The sequence below is a fragment of the Eriocheir sinensis genome, unplaced genomic scaffold (genome assembly GCF_024679095.1).
Source record: "Eriocheir sinensis breed Jianghai 21 unplaced genomic scaffold, ASM2467909v1 Scaffold734, whole genome shotgun sequence".
In the NCBI taxonomy this organism is placed as follows: Eukaryota; Metazoa; Arthropoda; class Malacostraca; order Decapoda; family Varunidae; genus Eriocheir; species Eriocheir sinensis.
This window is the reverse complement of record NW_026112092.1, coordinates 30,728-53,183: the sequence shown is the minus strand read 5'-3', so window position 1 is coordinate 53,183 and position 22,456 is coordinate 30,728. Positions and strand designations below refer to the sequence as shown.

Below are 22,456 nucleotides of genomic sequence, written 5' to 3'. Positions count from 1 at the left end.
GATGTATGTGTGTAAGCGAGTAGCGGGCTTTTTTTTTATTGTTGTTTCCATTTTTTGTGCCCTTGTGTTGTCTCCTTTGCTGTAAAAAAAAAAGCTCTGAAATGTGTGTGTGAGATCATTGTAGTTTCTCTATATATAGATTTCCTTCCCTTCACTTCTCTTGTCCCTTGCTTCGCTTCTATTTTGTCTTTCCATTTTCCCTTCTCTTCCTTCTTATCTTCCAAGTCTTCCTCGTCGTTATCATCTTTTTTGTTCTTTCTTCTCCTCTGTATCTCTCTCTCTCTCTCTTGCCTCTTTTATCTCCTCTTTATCCTTCCATTTCCTTCCTCTTCTAACTCTTCCGTCATCATCTTTTTCTTCTCCTTTACACCATTTCACGCCACTCCCTCCCTTCCTCCCTCCTCCTTCCCTCCCTCTCTCTCCTCCACTCTTCCTCCTTTATATTTTTCTCTCTCCCTCCCTCAACACTTCCTTCCCTCTTGATACATTACAAAGGCATAAAACAGCGCCACTTTGTCGAGACTTCCCGTGGAGGTGATGTTATGACGGGTACTGACAGAGGCACCACCACCATCACCATCACCACCACCACTACCACTACCACCACTACCGCAACCACCACTATCTTTCCTATCCTTACCTTTCTTCCCTTCCCTCTTCTTTCACTTACTTTCTGTTCTTCCAATTCCCCTTTCTCCTCTTCCTTCTTCTTCTCTTCTAATTCTTCTTCGTCGTCGTCATCTTTTTCTTGTTTCCTTCTTCTTTTTCTCTGTATCTTTCTCTTCCTTCGCTCGTCTTTCACTTCCTCTTTATTCTTCCTCTTCCTCTTCTTCTTCCTTCTTCTCTGTCTCTTCCAACTCTTCTTCATCACCGCCACCGACTAGTCTCCTCCTCCTCCTCCTCCTCCTCCTCCTTATGCTTTCTTCCTCCTCCTCCTCCTCCTCCTCCTCCTCCTCCTCCTTCCTTTCTTCCTTTCTCTGTCTGTCTTCTTGCTACGTATTTAACAAAAGGAAACGCGAAGTCTTACTTATATATAATCTCCTTGAATTGTGTTTGTTAGTATGTGTGTGTTTCAGTGTTTATTTTTTTGTTATTTATTATTTTATTGTGTGTATGCATGTGTGTGTGTGTGTGTGTGTGTGTGTGTGTGTGTTAACGGTACACCTCGTGGTCGTTAGCTGCACCCCGCATGTTACTTACCCTTCCTGGTGCCTGGCTGGCGAACCGGTGGACCCTGGCAGCCTGTTGTACCCCCCTTCGAACCCGACCCTTCGCCACCCCCCTCGAGTGACTTCCGCCCCTCTGGCCTACCACCCGGTGTGCTTCAACTTCCTGGCTCGCCCCTCACTGATTCTTGCCCCCCCCTTCCCCCCTCACACCCTCTTTCCTTCTCCCCTTTCCCCCCTTCCAGTTCTTCAAGTTCCCTCACTCCTCATTTTCCTCCTCTTCTTTATTTCCTCTTCTTTCCTCCACCTCCTCTTTCCACATTGTTTAGCTCCCTTTCTCCTTCTCCTCCTCTTCTCTTTCCTCTTCTTTCCTCCACCTCCTCCTTCCACATTGTTTTCTATTTCCCTCTTTCTTCTCTTCTTCCTCCTCTTCCCCTTCCTTACCACTCTTCCTTACCCTCTTCTCCGTTCCCTTTCCTTCCCCAATGTTCCCCTTCCCTTGTTCTTCCTATCCTCTTCCTCCTCTTCTTCCCCTTCCTCTCCTCCTCCCTACGTTCTCCTATCCATATGTTTCTCTTGTTCTTCCTCTCTTCTCCCCTCACCCCCCCTCTCCCCTTCCCTCTTTCTTCTTCTCCCCTCCCCCCCTCTCTAGTGCAGTTAATCCCGTCTGATTCCAAAGTCTGATTCCCACCAACTCCTGACCTTTCATCCTGCCGTCAGATACCCCTTCGCCCCCCCCCCCACTCCGCCCCCATCTCCCCTCTAGTTCCCCCTTTGTGACCCTTGATCTCTCCCTTCTCTCCCTTAGCCTACTCCCTTTTTCCGATCTCCCCTCTCCCTCCTCCGTCGCCTATTCAGTCCGCTCTCTCTCTCTCTCCCCTGTAACTCTGATCTCTTTCCTTCAACTCCTCTCTATCTCCTCCTCCTATTCTTCTTCTTCCTATCCACTTCCCTATCCCTTTCTCTTTCTCCTATTCCTTCTTTCTTACCTATTCAGTCTTTTCCCTCTCTTTTAACCCTTCCTTCTTCCTTCTATCTCTTCCCTATCTCCTCCTCCTCCTCCTCCTCCTCCTCCTCGTTCTATCCATCTGTTGATCTTCCCTCTCTCTGATACCTCCCTTCTCCCTCATATTTATTTCTCTCCCTCTCTCTTCCCTTAATCTACTACCCCTCCTCCTCCTCCTCCTTCTCCTCCTCCCCACCTGTTCATTCCCCTCGTGACCTCCAGCTCCAGTTTGCTCCTCATATCCCCAGACCCGTCACCTGTCTTCCGTTAATCCCCCGCTAAGCACTTCCCCGCCCCACCTGTCCCTCCAGTAACGCCTTCCTTCTCCTTCCGTCCGTCCCTCCCCCGCGCTTACCACTTCCCTTCCCGCCCACTCCTTACCCTCCCCTCCCTCCCCACCTTCCTCCACCTTCCCCTTCCCTTCCCAGTCTTATCCCTTTCCCTTCAACGCTTCCCCTTCCCCTCCCTCTCCACCTTCTCCCGTCCCATTTCCCTCCCACTTTTGCTACTTTCCCATCTTGGATTCGGGAGGCTTCTGGACGAGGCAGTGAAAAGCTTTTCGAAAAGCCTTTCAAAAAACGGCGGGCGAGGACGGGGCAAAGGCAGCCCTTGATCAACCAACCCGTAGCGTCAGTGCGACCCACAAGAAACTGTGTAACTAACCACGCCTCCGACAAGCGAACTGGTACAACTCGTCACGGCCACATTTCTATCATGTACACAAATGCACGTAGTTTAATACCCAAAAAGGACGAAATTAGGGCGTATATTGCAACAGAGAAACCAGATGTGGTAGCCATCACAGAGACTTGGGCCAACTCTACCCATCTAGAATCCGAAATGTCATTCCCTGGGTACGAAAGCTTCCACAAAAGTCGAAAGCACAAGAAAGGAGGAGGAGTAGTTTGCTACGTAAAAAGTACACTCCCTGCCATAAAAATAGACAAACAGGACGCAGAGAAATACGATTCTGTCTATGTGGAAATAACCGCAAATAACAAGAAACTAACACTTGCAACCGTATACAGGCCTCCGAAACAACAGGCAGCCGATGACACTGCCCTCTACGAAGAGATTCACTCTCTAACACAAAGCAAGGAAGCAATTATAATTGGGGACTTTAATTGCCCTAACATTGACTGGGGACTGATGACTGGAGATCAAGAGGGTAACAGGCTTTTAGAAATGGTGGAGGATTCGTTCCTCACTCAAGTTGTAACTCAACCAACAAGAGAAAACAATCTGCTGGATCTGGTATTAGTAAGCGACCCCGACCTCATTCGCGACTGTACAGTTGGTGAGAAACTTAATGGGTGCGATCACCACTTAATCCGTTTTAATATCAACATATGTCACAAACTCGTAGATAATCCATCAGTGATACCAGATTACAAAAAGGAAATTTCAACTTAGCCGTGCACTGCTTCCCCTACGACCTGGGACCAACTTGGCATCACCGACAATACAATCGACAACGCGTGGAACGTCTTCAAAGATAAGCTGTTGCAAGTAGAAGGCTACAGTGCCTACGAAATCCAGGCGAGTAAATGGGGCCGTAGATCCACCGTGGATGACCAGAGAAATAAAAGGGCAGTAAACCTAAAAAAGGAATTATAATTTGATGAAAGAGAATGCTACGGCCGAAGCCAGCACACAGTACCACAACAGCCTCAGAGCTTGTCGCAGCCTTATTCGAGTAGCAAACGCAACTATGAAAAGCAAATAGCGCGCGAAATCAAAACTAACTCCAAGAAATTCTTCACGTACATAAGATCGAAAAAGAAAGTAAAATCAATATTGGTCCCCTGACAGACGAGACTGGATCTGTAACTCAGGACAGTAAACAGATGGCCAGAATCCTCAACAGTAACTTCGCATCCGTATTCACAGTCGAGGACATCGAAACCATTCCCGAGAGCCCTGCCCCGCCGAGTGAGATCACGCCGCTTGAAATTGACTCAATATGCGACCAAGAAGTAAAAAAGTACTTGGACAAACTCGACACGAACAAGTCAATGGGACCCGACAGTTTGTCCCCGCGGTTATTAAGAGCTTAAACAACAAATACTTCAACCACTCACTACCATATTCAACCGGTCAGTTCAACTAAACAAGGTCCCGGAAGACTGGAAGATGGCGAACGTAACACCGTTTTTCAATTAAGGAGACAAAAGCGTTGCATTAAACTACAGGCCCATAAGTTTGACATCAGTGGCAGGAAAAATACTCGAAAAGATTATTAGAGATAAACTTGTTAAGTTTCTAGAAAACAATAATGTAATCTCCGACACCCAGCATGGCTTCAGAAACAAGCGCTCCTGCCTAACGAATTTATTAGACTTCTTCCAAGGTATATATAAGAACTGGGATGCCCACATCCCCAGTGATGTTATATACCTGGACTTTCAGAAAGCCTTCGACAAGGTACCGCACGAGCGACTCCTTAAGAAACTGCACTCGGCGGGCATCGGAGCCAATCTGATCGCGTGGATAAGAGATTGGCTCACCGACAGAAAACAACGAGTACTACTCAACGGACAGCCTTCCGATTGGCTACCAGTCACTAGTGGAGTGCCTCAAGGGTCAGTGCTGGGACCCATCCTCTTTATCATATATATCAATGACCTAGAATCAGGACTGAAATCCACAATATCGAAATTTGCAGATGACACCAAGGTGGGTGGAGATGCCCTCACAAAGACCGACTGCGAAATCATTCAGAAAGACCTCAATCACATTATCGAATGGTCGGAAAAATGGCAAATGTCTTTTAATGTTGACAAATGCAAAGTCATGCACATTGGGTCCCAAAATCCACACATACATCATGAATGGGAGACCTCTGCAAGCGATGCAGGAGGAAAAGAATCTTGGAGTCACTATCAGCAGTGACCTTAAACACGCGAATCACTGTCAAAAAGTATACAACAAGGCCGACATTATGCTCGGGTTCATAGCGAGAAACTTCGAGTGTAAAACACCAGACGTGATGCTATCCTTGTATAATTCCATGGTAAGACCGCACCTCGAGTATGCAGTGCAGTTCTGGTCTCCCAATTACAGAAAGGACATTGCTTTACTGGAAAGGATTCAACGACGCGCCACAAAGATGATTCCAACCTTAAGGGCTCAACCGTACGAGGAACGACTCAAGCGACTCAATCTCTTTACATTGGAGAAAAGACGCCTACGAGGGGATATGATTCAAGTCTTCAAGTATCTAAAAAAGTTCAATAACGTCGATTACTCCAAATTCTTTGAACTGCAAACCAACTCAAGAACTAGAAATAACGGTTTACCCATTCAGTCGAGTCGATGTAACACAGACATTGGAAGGAGTTTCTTTTCAAACCGAGTCATCCGCCACTGGAACAATCTTCCCTCAGAAGTAGTAAATGCGAATACCATCAACTCCTTCAAATATAGAATCGACCGTCATTTCGCTGCGTCAGGAGTAAACTGAATAACGAGGGGCTTCCATCTGCTCCTCAATATCGAGGTGCTTTCATCTGCTCACCAAGCCCCAAGTGGCGGTCGAGCAGATTAAATCACCCAAGCGGGCGACCTCGTAATGAGCCAATAGGCTTTCTGTTGCCTGCATTTCCATGTTTCCATGTTTCCATGTTTCCATGTTTCCCCTTCCTCTTCCTCCCCCTTCCCCTCCTCCCCCTGACTCGCCCTGCAGCTCCCCCGCCTCTCTGCTTGCCTCCAGTGACTGCCAATTCATCACCTGCTTTCCCATAGTGACTCGCCTCGCCTCGCTGCCTCCTGTTATGCCTCTTATGCCTCCCCGTTAGTGTTACCTCGCCCCGCCCTTGTCCTTAGTCACTTCCTCTTATTCCCCGTCTCTTACCTACCTGCCTACCCGCCTGTTCCCACCTGTGTAGCTAATGACGGTGTGTAATAGTAAATGTGTGACTTGCGATGCGTAGGGAAGATTAGCGGTGTTGTGAGAGGAAGCGATTAATGGGGAAAAGGAAAAATGTCATTGGAGGCTGAGAGGGAGGTTGAGGTGACTGAAAGGAGTGAATAGAATGGGAAATGAAGGAAAGGAGGATAAGGAAGAGGTAGGCATAGCTTGCGAAGTGAATGATACAGTTACATTGATGAGTCGTTATGTATTTATAGGGGAAAGAGGATAGTTTAGAGACCTTGCTGATTATTATTGCTGTGATAGATAGGAGAGGATGAAATGAAGTGTAGGATACAGTTACATAGATGAAGCTCTGTGAGTATATAGGTCAAAGAAGAGAGACACCGGCTATTCGTTACTGATGCGGAGGATAGAAACGGATAGAAAAAGGCGGGAGATGAAACCAATCAGAACCAAAGTGGATGCTGCATCATATCATAGCTCCCGAGTATAAAGAAAAACAGGTGAAGAGGAAAGGGAAGAATAGATAGATTGTAACTGGTGCAAAGTATATGACGGGACAAAAAAAAAAAATGTGTATAGATATGAGACCAGGTAGGATGCTGCATATATCGAAAGTGCTGTGAATGTGACGGAGAAAGGGAGAATAGATATATTGTTACTGATGCGAAGTATACAAGAACGGATAAAAGATGTACAGAGATGAGACCAGGCATAGGAAGGAGATGGATGCTGCGAATATCATAGATGCTGAGAGTATAAGAGAACAGGTGAAGGGGAAAGCGGATAATGGATGTGCCTGATGTTACGCGTGATGAGCAGGACTGATAGGTTAAGGTAAAGAGCAGGGGAGAGGGGGGGGGGGGGGGCAGGTGAGGGGAGGTATGGGGGGGAGGGAAGGGGAGGGTGAAGGTGATTAAGCAAACCGTCTCGGGGCAATTTGGAGAGTAGGTGAAGCCTGTCGCTGCCGCCACGCCTCACCGCTTCATTGCTACTGCCCCGCGCCTCCTCCTCCTCCTCCTCCTCCTCCTCGTCCTCCTCCTCTCATCAATGCCTGCCTTTCGTGTTGGTGTATAGTCCTGCGTGCCTTCTCCTCCTCCTCTTCCTCGTCCTTCTTCTCCTTATTCTCTTCCTACTCTTCCTCGTTCTCCTCGTCGTCTTCGTCCTCCTCCTCCTCCTCGTCCTCCTATTCCTCCTCCTCTTCATATCAGCGCCTGCCTGTTTTATATTGTTGTTCCCTTGTGTTTCTCCTTCCTCCTTCTTCTCTTCCTCCTCCTCCTCCTCCTCCTCCTCCCATTAGCGTCCGCCTGCTGCCTCGCCTGCGTCCTGTCAAGCTCACGATCCACACATTGACAGTCATCTCTCTCTCTCTCTCTCTCTCTCTCTCTCTCTCTCTCTCTCTCTCTCTCTCTCTCTCTCTCTCTCTCTCTCTCTCGCTCTCGCTCTCGCTTTCGTTCTCGGTCAGTAATAAAACCTAATCGTCATTATCTCTCATTATGCACTTCACGCTTGACCCCACCACCACCATCACCACCACCACCATCACCACCAGGCTCATAAACACGACTGCTGCTTACAGACCCCGACCCGACTAGACCCGACCTGACCCGAGTCACTTATGTAATAATCTTGCTAATTCAACGTCATTATCCGTATACAGTGTCCTGGAACTTTAAAACTCGCCCACCACCACCATCACCTCTCCCCTTCCCTTGTTTTTCCTCTTCCTTCCCTTCTCCCTCTCCCCACCTCCTCCTCTCTCCTTCCTTCCCATATGTTCGCCTTCCCTCTCTTCTCCCTTCCTTGCCCTTCTCCTCTCCCCTTCCCTTATACCGTCTCTAACTCCTCCTCCCACACCTACTCTCCCGCTATCCCACTCCTGGCACCATTTTACCATCACCACCTATACTGCTACACTACCGCTCCTTCGACCCCCTTCCCCTCCGCCCTGTAGCCTGCTATCCCACTCCTGACACCACCATCACCACCTGTACTTCTGCTCCTACTTCGACTCCCTTCCCGCCCCCCCTCTTGCCCGTTATCCCAGTCCTGACACCAGTGAAGGCAGGACGTGCAATATTGGACTTTCCTGCTACACATCCTAGGCTGTCATGTTAGGGAAGTTGCCAGGAGTGGTTGGTCCCTGTTGTGTACTGTCATAACATTGGCCCTCCTGCCGCCCTCGTGCTCTCGTCCTACCTGGGTATGGATGGATGTATTGATGTATTGATTGATTGATTGATACCTGTGCCTACCTTACCTATGCCTGCCTACCTGTGTGTGTGTTGTAGTACCTGTATGTTTAGTTATCTGTCCATCTGTCTTCATACTTACCTACCTATAAAAAAGATACCTACCTACCTGCCCCTCTAATTACCTTTCTAGCATTTTACTTACCTTACTTTCTGCTAACTAACCTACTTACCCCTTTTCTTACTCACCTTCAAGACATCATGCTTACCTATTTATCTATTATCTAACCCCTCTCTCTCTCTCTCTCTCTCTCTCTCTCTCTCTCTCTCTCTCTCTCTCTCTCTCTCTCTCTCTCGTACACATGATTACTTATATAGCATTGTCCTGATAGCGTCGAGAGAGAGAGAGAGAGAGAGAGAGAGAGAGTATTGGCTGGCGTGCACGATAGGATAGATGAGAGAGAGCAAGAGAGAGGGTCGGAAAAACGGGGAAAAGAGAGAGAGAGGGCGAAAGGCGTTAGGGTGTGAAGGAAGGAACGAGAGAGAGAGAGAGAGAGAGAGAGAGAGAGAGAGAGAGAGAGAGAGAGAGAGAGAGAGAGAGAGAGACACACACACACACACACACACACACACACACTCACTCATTACCTCCCGCCATCCCGAACACGAACACTCACCGCTCGCTACCTTGTCAATCTCATGCTCCCCTGCGACTCAGAGCTCGTTCATCTCCGCCGAGAGAGAGAGAGAGAGAGAGAGAGAGAGAGAGAGAGAGAGAGAGAGAGAGAGAGAGAGAGTATATATATCACGTAACTCAACCTTCATAAATTAACTGGTGTGTATCTTTATCATGTATTGCGCTAAGAGTATCTAATTGTTACGGCGAAATTAATACAACAAGGAAAAAAAAAGATGAGTATGATAGAAGAGACTGACTGACTGACTGACTAACTAACTGTTTATAAGTATATTCTTGATGCTTCCTTAAACTATTTCCTTGTTCTTATTGATGACGCAAGGACAGAGAAGGCGTGGCAGACAGGAGGAGGAGGAGGAGGAAGAGGAGGAGGAGGAGGAGGAGGAGGAGGAGGAGGAGGAGGAGGAGGAGGAGGAAATGTATTACTATGAGATGTTTGTGCATGTGTATGATGTCGGGAAAGTTGTGCAGGTGTGACAGGCATGTATACTGCGGGAGAGAGAGAGAGAGAGAGAGAGAGAGAGAGAGAGAGAGAGAGAGAGAGAGAGAGAATGAGGGAAGAGGGGGGACGCGGTAGTGATGTCTCGCTGCTTCTGTGTGTGTGTGTGTGTGTGTGTGTGTGTGTGTGTGTGTGTGTGTGTGTGTGTGTGTGTGTGTGTGTGTAAGGGGTGGAGTCCGTAGGGGCCTAATGTTTACCCGCAGCGACAAGGGAAGTGAGAGTAGCCGAGACGAAGGACTCCGGAGACAGGTGAAGGGGGAGGGGGAGGGGAGGGGGAGGGAGGAGGGGGGGGCAGGTGTCGAGGATCGCACCTTCGGGACGTCAGGGTCCTCGTTCTGCCGCCTCGTCGTGTTCCTGCCAAAGTCCAGCAGCAGTTTTCCGGTTTGGACGCGAGACTCTGTGCCTCCCTCGGGAAAGTTAAAGTGAGAGGAGTGCCTGGTGGTGGTGGTGATGGTGGTGGTGGTGGTGGTAGTGCTGGTATTGGTAGTGGTGGTAGCGGTGGTGCTAATGTCTTGGGTGATGGTGTTGCGATCTTGGTAGTGGTGGTGATGAAGGTGTGGGTCGTGGTGGTGGTGCTTGTAGTAGTGGTGATGCTAGTGGTGGTGCTGGTTATAGTGGTGGTGGTCCTGGTGGTGGTGGTGATGTCCTAACGTTCTGTATATTAGGTTATGGGTTAGTTCGTTCGTCCATGCAGCAACATCACGCATCGATACTTCACTCCCTTCTTGTCTCTATATATGTGTGTTATCCGAAAATATGTTCCACTGCCTCTCAAAAGAAATCTCACTTTTCATATTCACTTACGCTTCACACGCTTCCATTTAGCGGTCTCTTTTGTTATATTCCTCCTTTTTTTTGCCCTTGGCCTTCTTCCTTTACCATGAAAAAAAAAATCCCTCATATTAACTACGTTGGACGGACGAACAACGCATCTTATCGAGAGGGAAAGAAAGTATCCTTCAAACATCACATTCTTATTACCTGTTTCCCCATCAAAGTCAAGGGTTGGTCGGTCGGCTAGTTGGTGTGGTCGCTGTGACGTCGCCTCTTTGCAACCCCGAAGGCGTGTCATCAATGAAGCGCCGTGGCAGGACGCGTAATCCGCCCCGACCAGCCACCACAAGGCAGAGGTTATCGAATAATTAACCCTTCATTTGCCTGCTTTTTGAGGCTTAATTGGATTTACGTTTTTACATCCACGTGGAGGGGGACGGAGGAGGAGGGGGAGATGGAGTAGGAGGAGACGGACACGCTCGGTTAAGAGGAGAAGAGTGGAAAGGAGAGAGACTGCTGGCATGACCGAGAGGAGAGAGAGAGAGAGGGGGAGAGAGATGGGGACCGAGGCTGTCATCTGTGTGCCAGCGCGTGAGTCAGCCCGTCGCGTGTAGTTCAGTGTCGCTAAATCAGGTCAGCGTGCACCGGAGACGGTGTACCAGACCGTGATGGCGCGCACTATTGTCCCATGAGTCGCTGCATTACTCCTGTGTGTGCCAATAGCCAAGCCAATAGCCAAGTTCATGAGAGGAAGGGGTGTGAGGAAGGAGGGATCGAGACTGAGTTTGGGAATGAGTTCTGTCGTGGCTGTTTTGTTTACTTATAGAAAGGAAGGAGACAGTAACGTTAGGGTATGAGATTCGAATAGCTTATCTTACGTTAGAGTGAATTCAAGGAAGTCTGAGAGCGGACGAAGGTGTTAAAGGAACCTAAGTCTACTAACCATCAATAGACAGAGATTTAGACAGGGACAAGGAGTGGGTTGACCTGCTTCCATTATTCTTATAGAGGAGGTGGAAAGAGAGTCAGTCAGGCGGACGCACAACGACAACACTGACGGAGAAGTCGGGTAGCATAGTTAAGTAATACAGTGGAGGCTGCAAAGAGCGTGCAGGTGTGTGTGTGTGTGTGTGTGTGTGTGTGTGTGTGTGTGTGTGTGTGTGTGTGTGTGTGTTGGTGTCAGCGTTTGTGAGCTTAATTTACTCATATAGAAAGGAGGTAGCAAAGAAGTCGGGGACAGGAACCACAAGAGAGCATGGCAGAGTTAAGGAGTTAGTCGGGCAGGGAGGAGGCGGCGAGGAAGTTAAGGGCCAGAACGTAGGTGCATAACCGAAGCGGGGAGTGAGCGAGGCACTTTTGTTTACATAGAGCGAGGAGGCTGCGAGGGTGCAAAACTTCAGCCCTTCCCCGGGTCGCCACGTCGAAGCACAGCCAATGTCACGAGCCTTTGTCCCTGCATGCCGCATTCCCGTGGTGCCGAATTGAGGTCGGGTTTCGTTCAGTGCTGGTGGTGTGAGCGAGGAGCCTGCGAGGGTGCAAAACTTCAGCCCAAGGTCTTTGCTTCAGCCCTTCCTCCTCGAGCCGCCACGTCGAAGCACAGCCAATGTCACGCGGCCTTTGTCCCTGCATGCCGCGTTCCCCGGTGCCGTATTGAGGTCGAGTTTCGTTCTGGGTTCGTAGCGGGAGTTGTACGTCACCCCCTGCATAGCAACGCGGCGCATTCTGTGTGTTTATCCTGCGTGTCGGAGGCCACTTGAAGTGTCCGCGCCCAATAAGAAGCTTAAAGTGCTTTTCACACAAGAATCGAGTCGAGTCAGGCGGCAAGACAGCGCCGTGAGGAAGCTGCTGCGTGGGGAGCAACAAACCTCTCGCACTCTCACAACTTTGGCATTTGAGAGCAATACGAACTCCGAGGGGAGGAAGGACACAACTATCCCGGCATTTGATACTTTTACTTGTTTTTTTTTTGCGTGAGGAAAATAAGCTTAAATGTCCCAGCCCCAAACGTTAATGGCGTCATTATGTTGTTATCCCTCCTAGCTCTACCGAAATTATGCAAAAATGTGCCGAAGCGATACTTTTTCACCGCCACAGCTTCCTGCAGCCGCGCCTCCACGCCTATCCACTGCCACCCCCTCTCCGCCTTCCCTCCCTCCGCCAGAACCACCCCCTCCACGGCACCTTGTAACACTTTTACGGCTCCCACCCGACGCCTCCACCACCACACGGCTGTCATCACCAACACGACGCTCAGGACATTAACACCCACTGCCACGACCACCACCACCACCACCCACTCTGCCTCTTCTTCTACCGCCACCACCAGCTGCACCACTTCACCACCACCCCCTCCCACTCCCCCTCTTCCCCCCACCTGCAAATGGACACACCTGCCGCGGGACAGCTCGGCCACGGTCGCCGGTGCGGGGGATGTTGCTGTCTGTGTGCCAACTTGCTGCTAACTTTCCCCGGGTCGATGAGGAGAGCAACAACCGCCACCGGCTCGAGGGTCGCGCCCCCACTGCATTGCTGTGCGAGTTTCGATCTTATGGGCGTCATCAGGTTGACAGTGTCCAGACGCTCCCGCCCCTGCTGTCGCCTGCCGAGTGGCTTCCTGTCACAGGCTGGTCGCACTGCTCGTCTCCCTCGGCGCCCTCACTTTACTATGTTTTTTCTTTGCCATCCCACTTTCCCGTGCCATCCGCCACCCCTGCCAGCACAGCTTCCCCGCTTCAGTCTATCATCTAGATGGAATCTCTGAGCAACCTCACCGCCGGCCTCATCCATAAAGCGGACTGAAGTGGCCGCCACGCACGTCCTGTCGTTTCCCCTCACCCCCCCCACCGCTCCCCGCCCCGCCGCCCGCCGCTCTCAAGACCCTCATTCCAGGTTTAGACACGACCTCCGAGAATCCCACAGCTGTCCCCCTCCCTACTGGCTGGCTGCTGCTGCCTCTGCTCGTGCCTCCCCCAGCCAGCCATTAGTCGGGGCCCTCCTTCCCCTCCCTCCTGCTCGTCCTCCTCCTCCTGCAAGCTGCTCTCGCCCCTCGCTGCCCTTAATCCTTCTTCTGTATTATCAAGGATTACACTTGCGACTGTCTGTTTGCAGTTATCGCCTTTGTCATACTCACAGCACTTTAATAGTATTTCCTGCCTCCCCGCCGCACTTTATAAACATTCCACATTGTCCTTCTCTCACTCCTCCTCCTTCTCCACCTCCTCCTCCTCCACGCCCTCACATGCTCTCCACACCCCCTCCACTCCACTTAACGTTGCTGTAGCCTTCTACTCTCCCTGTATTGCGTGTCCCTCCACATTGCCACACTTTACAAGCGTTCCACATTGTCCTTCTCACTCCTCCTCCACCTCTCCTACTCACACGCTCTCGACACCCCCTCCACTCCGCTGTAGCCTTCCACCTACCCTGTATTGCGTGTTCCTCCACATTGCTCCCGTTGCCCTCCACGCCACGCACATAGCTCGCAACACTCCCGCGCCCCGTTCATTCCACCCTTGCATGCACGGCCTTCCACACGCAGGCACATCCCTCCTTCCTCTCCACCGTCATCGCTACCCTGCCTCACTTTCCTATCCCCACGTTCCTCATATCTTTGTATACATAGTCGTTCACACCATACACACACACACACACACATACACACACACACACACACACACATACACACATCCCCCTCACACCATAACACATACCACTTGTTTTACGCTCACCACACCCTTCCTTCACACCGCCCCCTCCTCCTCCTCCTCCTCCTCCTCCTCCTCCTCCTCTTCACGCTGCATTCACGGATCTTCCCCCCACCCCCCACCCTCACACACACCCTCCTTCCCACACTGTGTATACAACCCCCACACTCACCCTACACCCTTCACCTTGTACAAACAACCTTTCGCACTCCAGACCAGTCCCCGCACCCCGCCCCCCTGCCCTGTCCCTCCCAGCACCACCACCCCTCACCACCCACCACTTACATACCCACACAGTCGCCTCAACAAGCTAACCTAACCCGCCGCCCCGCCCACGTCCCCCCCCCACGACAGCCGCCCTCTCTCCCTCCTCACTTCCTCAGGTCACAGATATCAAAGTTTACCGTATAAGCTGAACCAACTTAATTTTGCCTCAGTTGATCTTCGCGCGTCGTCAGTCTGTGGCGTACAAAGTTTCTGTTTCCGAGACGCAGTTAGTCTCTCGACCCGTCCCTTCCCGACCGTCCATCCGTCTGTTTCCGCCCGCCGGCACTGAGGGGCGTCTCTCTCTCTCCCACCTCCGCCGCCTCGAATCTCAGCTTGTCGGATGCTCAGCGAGAGTCAGATGAGCGATACCGGAGACTGGGACGCGCGGAGAGAGCAGGAAAGGTGAAAGAGTCATAGACCGGACATAAAAAAGAGGCAGACAGACAGATGACAACAACAACAACCAGCCATTCCCATCATAAGTCCGCGGGGAGTTTGCTTTTCTTTTCCTCTCAGCAGAAGTACGGGAGGGAGGTCTCGATTTAAATAGTGACTGATAGCGTTGGCGAGGCGAGGCGAGGCGATGAAGAAATGGCGTATTGGTAGTGTGAGGGTAATATGGAGTAAGAGGATCGTGCGAGGGGAAGAAGGTGAGGAAAGGAAGGGAAGGAGGGAGTAAGCGAGCGAGCCAGCCTTTGTGTGAGTGTGTTTCTCGGGCGTCCAGGGAAGAGAGGAGAGAGGAGGAAGGGAGAGAGAGAGGGGACGCCGCCCGCCACCACCCACTCGCTCTCGATCATTCCGACCCTCAAGTCCTTGTGTTACTGCAGCGGGGGCGAGATAAGCTGAGGGAACCAAGCCTTTTTGATGCTGTTATACATGTTGCTACTATTTACTAACGCTTATGTGCTCCTGCTATTACTACTACTACTACTACTACTACCACCACTTCTACACATACAGGCACACATTTGGTTGCTCCCCCTCCCTCACCACCACCATCACCGCCAACACCAACACCAGCAACACCAACACCAACACCCAGGTACACTTGCCTCAACTATCCCCTTGAACCCTCGGGACCGCCACGCCGCAAGCTGCATGTATACCCCGACCTGGACCTGACCCCAGTCTAACCCAACCCTCGCCATCCCTCCCCAACCCTTCCCAGTCTAACACAGTTCTGCCTCAGTTCTTCCTAGCATTTCCCAACCTTTCCTAACCTAACCCAGCCCTCACCAACCTGCGTCAGCCCTTTCCAGCCCTCGCCCGCCAGCCTCAGTCCCTCTCAGCCTAACCCAGTCCATTCCCAGCCCTTCCAGGCATACCTAACCCAGCCTAACCCTCTTTTCGACAGCCTGCTTCAGCCCAACCCAGCCCTCACCAACCTGCGTCAGCCCTTTCCAGCCCTCGCCAGCCACCTTCAGTCCCTCTCAGCCTAGCACAGCCTTTCCCGGCCCTTCCAAGCCTACCTAACCCAGCCTAACCCTCTTTTCGACAGCCTGCTTCAGCCCAGCCCAGCCCTTCCCAACTTGCTTCAGTCCTTTCCACCCTAACCCATCCCTGCCTCAGCCCTTCCCGGCCCTGCACACTCTCGCCCTCGCCGCCGCGCCATGCAGGGAGGGCCGCGTGTCCAGTTCGCCTCCATTAACCCGCATCAGCGCCCAAGTGACTCACGGGGGCGTGGTTAACGACTGCTCCAAACCCACGCCCGGCTCAACGCCCCTGCCTGACCCCTCTCCCCTCCACCTCCTTCCCGCCTTCCTGCGCCTCCCCTCTTCATCGCCCTCTCTTCCCCTCTCTTCTCCGCTCCTGTTCTGCTCTTCCTGCTTTTCCTGGTCGTCCTTGTCACGCTCCTCCTCCTCCTCCTCCTACTACTACTACTACTACTCCTACTACTACTACTACTATTTAAACTATGTAACTTCTTTTTCTCTTCTACATTCTGTTATCTCTTCTCTTTTCTTCTCTTTTCTTCTTTTCTTCTTTTCCTTCTTCTCATGGTCGTCAGCTGGTCTCCTACATCCTCCCACTGCTCCAGATCCTCCTTTTCTTCCTCCTGTTCCTCCTCCTCCTCCTCCTCCTCCTCCTCCGCTTTCTCCTTCATCTTCACGCATCTGCAGACCGCATCCTTCCCCTCACACATTGCTCCAGGCTCCGTTCCTGCATCACGCTCCTTCCTCCGGCCTCCTCCTCCTCCTCCTCCTCCTCCTTTCTTCCCTTCCTGTCCTTCCTTTCCCTTCCTTTCCTTCTCCTTCCTTGAGCTTCCCTTCTCTTTCATTGTCTTGTTATTCCTATATTTTCTTCTCCTGTTACATCCTGTCCGTTCTTATCCATTTCCTTTCTTTCCCCTTTGTTCCCTTCCCTTACTTTCCCTTCTCTCTCCTTCCTTCATCTCTTTCCTTCACTTTCATTATGTTATTTCTTTCCTTTCTTCTCCTCTGTTCTCTTTTCTTTCCTTCCCTTCCCCTCTTTCCTTCACCTTCCTTTCCCTCTTCTTTCTTTCCTTTCCCTTCCGATCCCTTCTCTTCACTTCCCTTCCTTTCCTTGATCTTCCCTTTCCCTTTCCTTCCCTTCCATCCTTCACTAATGCCTCCTCTCCGCATCTTCCCTTGCCTTACGTCCCTTCCCTTCCCTTCTCTTCCCTTCCAACTAAGTACCTTCAGACACACACACACACACACACACACCACGCACCCTTCCTCCCTCCCTTCCACCCCGGCACCCACTCAACACTAAATCCACGTCATCCACTTAATGCTATAGTTACATGCACCCCACTTTTCAAACCGTCCACAGTATCGCTCGTTCATGTGTTATTCAAGCACTGACTGTTTTATTTCTACGTATTTTATCGGAGGGAGAGAAGAAAATGTTTAAAGTCCTGCGTGGAGAGGAAAGCGAGGGTGAGAGAGAGGACGGGCGGGAAGGAGGGAAGGTAATAGAGGGGAGAGAGTGAGGAGGGGAGAGGGAGAGGAAGCGAGTGCCTGTAGGGTGGGCTGAAGGGCAGACCAGGGCGACTAGACGACCAGCCAGCCAGGAGGTGATGTTCTCAGGATCATTATGCGACGTCAGCCCCTCTCCCCCTCTCCCTCGTGTCCCTTCTCTTCCCTTCCGCTGGTGGCTGGCTTGTGCTCTCCCCCTCACACCACACCTCACCTCACATCACCTCTCCTTTTGCTCCACCTCCATCTTCCACGCACCACCTCCTCCTTCCTCACTTTTCCCACTCACTCACTCACACGCACCCCACACACCTCCCTCCCTACCTCTCTCTCTGTCTTTTTCTCTCTCTCCATCTACCTCTCTATGTCCCTCGCACGCATTTTTTTTTTTCTCTCTCTCTCTCATTGCTTTCCACCTCTATGCTACAGGATTTGTCTTCCACCTCTTTCTGTAGTTGTTCACCTTCTTCCATATCTCATCCACCTCTTGTCTGTATTTCTTTATCCACTTCCATGCCTTATCTTCCACTTTTCTTTATACAGTTTTTCACCTCCACACTACACGCCTTGCCTTTTCCACCTCTTTCTACAACTTCTACAATCTTCCACCTCTCATCCACTTTCGTTTCTACATGTTTTTCTCTTCCTCCACACGTTGCCGTCTATATTCCTCCTCTTCCACTTCATTCTATATCTCTTGCTCCACCTCCACCCCTTCCCCTCTCCCATAATTCCTTCCCCTTCTGTCTCTCTCCGGCATATGACCACAGATGTTGCGCCGACTAAACAAAACTTTCCTCTTTCTTTCCTTTCCCATCTACCCCTTATTCACTCTTCTCCACCTCCAAGTCTTCCCTTCCACTTCTAATCCACTCCATCCCACAACTCTCTCCACATCCTCCTCGACCCACGCCTCGCCTTTCCACCCCACAACACGCTCTCTTTCACACCTTTTTTTCATCCCACCTCTTCGCCCCTCACACGCGGCTTTTTCTAGTTCCCCGCCCCTCTTGTAGCTTTCCCTGCCCTCCCTCTCCCCCCCTCTCCACCCCCTTGCCTCCTCCTCGCGCTCCTCGGCTGGGTGGCATTACGTGTTTGCTCTTCTCGCATCAAGGGCTCGCTCGTCGACTTCCCTCTCGCCTGCGTATCTATCTAGCTATGTATCTCGCTCCCGACTTCCCTTCCCTTCCCTTCTCTTCCTTTTCCTTCCCTTCCGCCTCTTGTTCCCTTCACTCCTCGCCCTTAATTCCTTTCCCTTATCTTGCCTTTCCTTCCCTTCCTTACCTTTCCCTTCTCTTTCGTTCCCGTCCCTTGTTTTCCATTGCCTACCCTTCCCTACCCATCCCTTCCCTTGCCTTCCCTTCTTTTCCCTTCCTTCTCTTATTCCTTCACTTATATTTCCTTTCCGCATCTCCCCTTCCCTTCACTCCTTACCCTTCCTTTCCCTTCCCTTCCCTTGCCTTTCCTTCCCTTCCTTACCTTTCCCTTCTCTTTCGTTCCCGTCCCTTGTTTTCCCTTGCCTACCCATCCCTTCCCTACCCATCCCCTATAAGCTGTCTGTGTTCCGTGTTTTGCTTCCTTGCAGTGTTACGGTTATTCAATACAAAGGTCGTGAGGTGTTGCGGGCATGTGTGCTGACTACTTGGATTGTCTCTTTCAGTGCTGTCTCTCCTCCGCGCTGTCCGATTCTGTTTTCCACGCATCGGAAGGTCGTGATTTGTATCTATGTGTGTCTGACTTTTATACCGCAAGGGCTGGTCAAAGTGTAGCATTTTCGTATTCATTTTTGCTACTATTGTTATCTGACGTATTTACTGCAGTTGCGGGTCACAGTGTATATGTATTCTTTTTGCACACATTTTTTTTTTTTTATGCAGCTGTTTATTTTTATGCAGTTTTAAACTCTTTTTTTTTTCGGTCTGAGTGTATCATTTTCTCATTTTCTCATTCGTTTCTAGCATTTTTGACGTTTACTGCAGTTGGTGGTCACAGTTTAGCTATAATCTTTTTACACAAACGCTCTTTATGCCGCTATTTATTTTATACTGTATTAATCTTTCTTTTTTTGCCAGTGTTGTTATGTGACGTCTTTACTGCAATTGCCGGTCACAGTGTATAATCTTTTTACTCACACTCTTTATGCCGCTATTTATTTTATACTGTACTAATCTTTTTATTTTTGCCAGTGTTGTTATGTGACGTCTTTGCTGGAATTGCCGGTCACAGTGTATAATCTTTTTACTCACACTTTTTATGCCGCTGTTTATTTTATACTGTTTTAACTTTTTTTTTTGCCAGTGTTGTTATCCGACGTTTTTACTGGAATTGCTGGTCACAGTGAATCTTTTTACACACATTCTTTTCCACTGTTTGCTTTATACAGTTCTAACCTCTTTATTTTCGGTCAGACTGTATCATTTATTATTCTCATTCATTTTTACCATTTTTGACGTTTACTGCAATCGTCGGTCAGTGTATAATCTTTTTACACAAATACTTTTATCCCACTACTTATTTTATACTCGTCTAATCTTTCTTTTTTTGCCAGTGTTGTTGTTATCTGATGTTTTTACTGCAATTGCCGGTCACAGTGTAGCAATAATCTTTTTACACATAATTTTCTTATGCCACTATTTATGTTATGCCGTTCTAATCCCCTTTTTTTCTTTCTCCCGTGCAGGTAAGCGTGGATTCTTTCTTCCCTTCGCTTCCCGTCCCGTCCCTTGCCTTCCTCGGGTGGGCGGGCAAGGCGGCGGGCGGTAGCGGAGGCGGCGGCGCGGTCAGGTACACACACACACAGCCACAGGTAAAATTACATCCGTGAGTCTTACAGGAGCGGACGTGGTGGTGGTGGTGGGACGGTGGGACTCTTGGAAGGGGAGGAGGAGGAGGAGGGAGAGGAAGGGAGAGCTCGAGGAGGAGAGGGGAGGCGAAGCGAGGCGAGGCATACTAGCACACACACACCTCAGGGCCCGGCCGTCCCCCGCTCTCGCTCTTGCTCCTCAAGTGATAATCGAACACGCTCGCTCAGTGCCTCTTCAGTTTGTTTCGTTTTTCATTCATATTCGTTCGGCGTCGACGGGCGAGGGTGAGACGTATTGGCGGGGCGGCGGTGATTACTACTGCCCTCGTGGCGCTCAGCTGACGACAGAATGGAGGGGGGAGGGGGAGCGGGGTGTTTGAGGGCAGGGGAGGGGGGCGGCGTTTGTGTGTGTGTGTGTGTGTGTGTGTGTGTGTGTGTGTGCGCGTCGCCTCGCTTTGATGATTACGCTGGAAAGTGGAGTATATGGCAAGAGAGTTTAGCGAGGAAGAAAGGAGAAGAGGAGGAGAAAGGGGAAAAAAAAAAGAGACGTCCTGTATGTGTGTGTGTGTGTGTGTGTGTGTGTGTGTGTGTGTGTGTGTGTGTGTGTGTGTGTGTGTGTGTGTGTGTGTGTGTGGTAGCAGTGGAGAAAAGAAAGGAGGAACAGAAGAAGGCGAAAGGGTAAGAAAAAAGAAAAAAAGACGGAAGAAAGGTGATGATGACTGAGCCGGAGGTGGAGGCGGAGGCAATGGCGTCAGAGAAGGAGGAAGAGGAGGAGGAGGCGTTGCATGCAGGAGGAAAGGAAGGAAAGGAAGGGAAGACAAGGAAAAGAGAGGGAGAAAACATGACTCAGAAGAGCGTGATGCGGTAGGTGGGTGAAAGAGTCGCCTGGTTATCCGTGTGGGCTGAAAAGGAGGAGGAGGAGGAAGAGGAGGAGGAGGAGGAGGAGGAGGAGGAGGAGGAGGAGGAGGAGGAAGCAGTGGTGGTGGTGGTGGTGGTGAGCTACGGACATCAGGTGTGTGTTGGCACGGCTCAGGTGTGTGTTGCAGGTGAAGGGAGGATGGATTGGACGGGAAAGAAGGCGAGTGGGGGAGGAGGACGGTGCGGAGGAGAAGGAAGGGGACAGGACAAGAGGGGGAGAGGATGGAGTGTCAGGCGTCAGCTGTGATGTGGCGGCGGCGGCGGTGGCGGTGGCTCAGGGGAGGTGGAGGTCGGCGAGAAGGAACCTGTTGTTTGTGGTGACGACCGCTACCTCAGTGGGCGGCGATCCTTTTGTTGTGAGGCTGCATAATGGGCGGCGGGCGTAAAAGCCGGCATGGGAGAGTCTGGAGGCTGGGTAGGGAGGACGAGGAGGAGGAGGAGGAGGAGGAGGAGGAGGAGGAGGAGGAAGAGAGAAGGGGTTAGGGAGGAGGCGGAGGAAGAGGAAGAGGTAAAAGAGAGATGGGGTTAGGGAGGAGGAGGAGAGGGAGAAAGAGAGAAGGGCTTAGGGAGGAGGACGAGGACGAGGAGGAGGAAGAGACGGGGTTGTTGGGTTGGCAGGCAGAGAGCGGTGAGGTGAGGCGAGGTTGAGGTGGCTCGGATAAACGGAGGGAAAGAGAGAGAGAGAGAGAGAGAGAGAGAGAGAGAGAGAGAGAGAGAGAGAGAGAGAGGCAGGGAAGGGATGAAAGCAGGTACCGGAAGGGGTTTTAGAGGAGAATCGTTAGCCAGGAGCGAGCGAGGCATCACGGCGGAGGAAGGGAAGAAGACGGGGACGAGGAGAAGATGGGAAGGACGCGAGGGGAGTGAAGGGGAAGTGCTGACTGAAGAAGGAAGAAGGGAAGAAGAGGGGAAAGACACGAGAATACTGAAGGGGAAGTGCTGACTGAAGAAGGCGTAGAAGAAGAAGGAAGAGGTGGAGGACACGAATGGCCAGGAAGAGGGCGCTCCCATGGTCGGGCAGCTGGATACTTTATTTGATGGTCGTGATATCTTTATTGATGGCGAGGAGCGAGGGGAAGAAAGGCGAGGCGAGGCGAGAGGGAGACGGAGAGCTTTACACGACGAGAGAGAGAGAGAGAGGGAGAGAGTGGAAGGGGAAGGGAACGACAGAACGACAGGGACGCAGCAGCGGTGGCATGACAGGAATGTGTAACTGTAGCAAGACTAAAGATACATGGCGTGCGGGGTGGCGAAGAAAGAGTATCGTGGTGGTGGTGGTAGTGGTGGTGGTGGTGGTAGAGGTGGTGGTGGTGGTGGTTGTGAGTGACGGCGTGTGGACTGGAAGGGAGGGGCGAGGCGAGGCAGCTCAGTGACAAATGGATGTGGATGTGAGCGCTGCAGAGGAGGAGGAGTCGTGCAGTAATCGAGGGTGTCAGCTGGTGTGGGAATGCGGGGGAAGGACTGAGGATGGAGAGAGAGGAGGAGGAGAAGGAGGAGGAGGAGGGTGCACGGTTGATGGCTGGCTGGGAGGGCGTGTGTATGTCTGTATGTGTGTGTGGGTGAGTGGAGCGGTGGCACAGAAGCAGGAGGAGCAGGAAGTAGTGGCAGTGGCAGTGG

The 22,456-nt window shown here is 51.1% G+C and overlaps 1 protein-coding gene across 1 annotated transcript in view; it reads left to right on the top strand.

Annotated features, from left to right (window-relative positions):
* Positions 1-20,719, top strand: part of LOC126994167 (uncharacterized) — a 53,375-nt gene extending 32,656 nt beyond the window's left edge. Inside the window, exon 2 of the mRNA XM_050853416.1 lies at positions 19,802-20,719. Coding sequence (XP_050709373.1) covers positions 19,802-19,945 — 144 coding nt within the window. The 3' untranslated portion in view covers positions 19,946-20,719. The remainder of the gene's footprint in view (positions 1-19,801) is intronic.
* Positions 20,720-22,456: the final 1,737 nt, after the last annotated feature.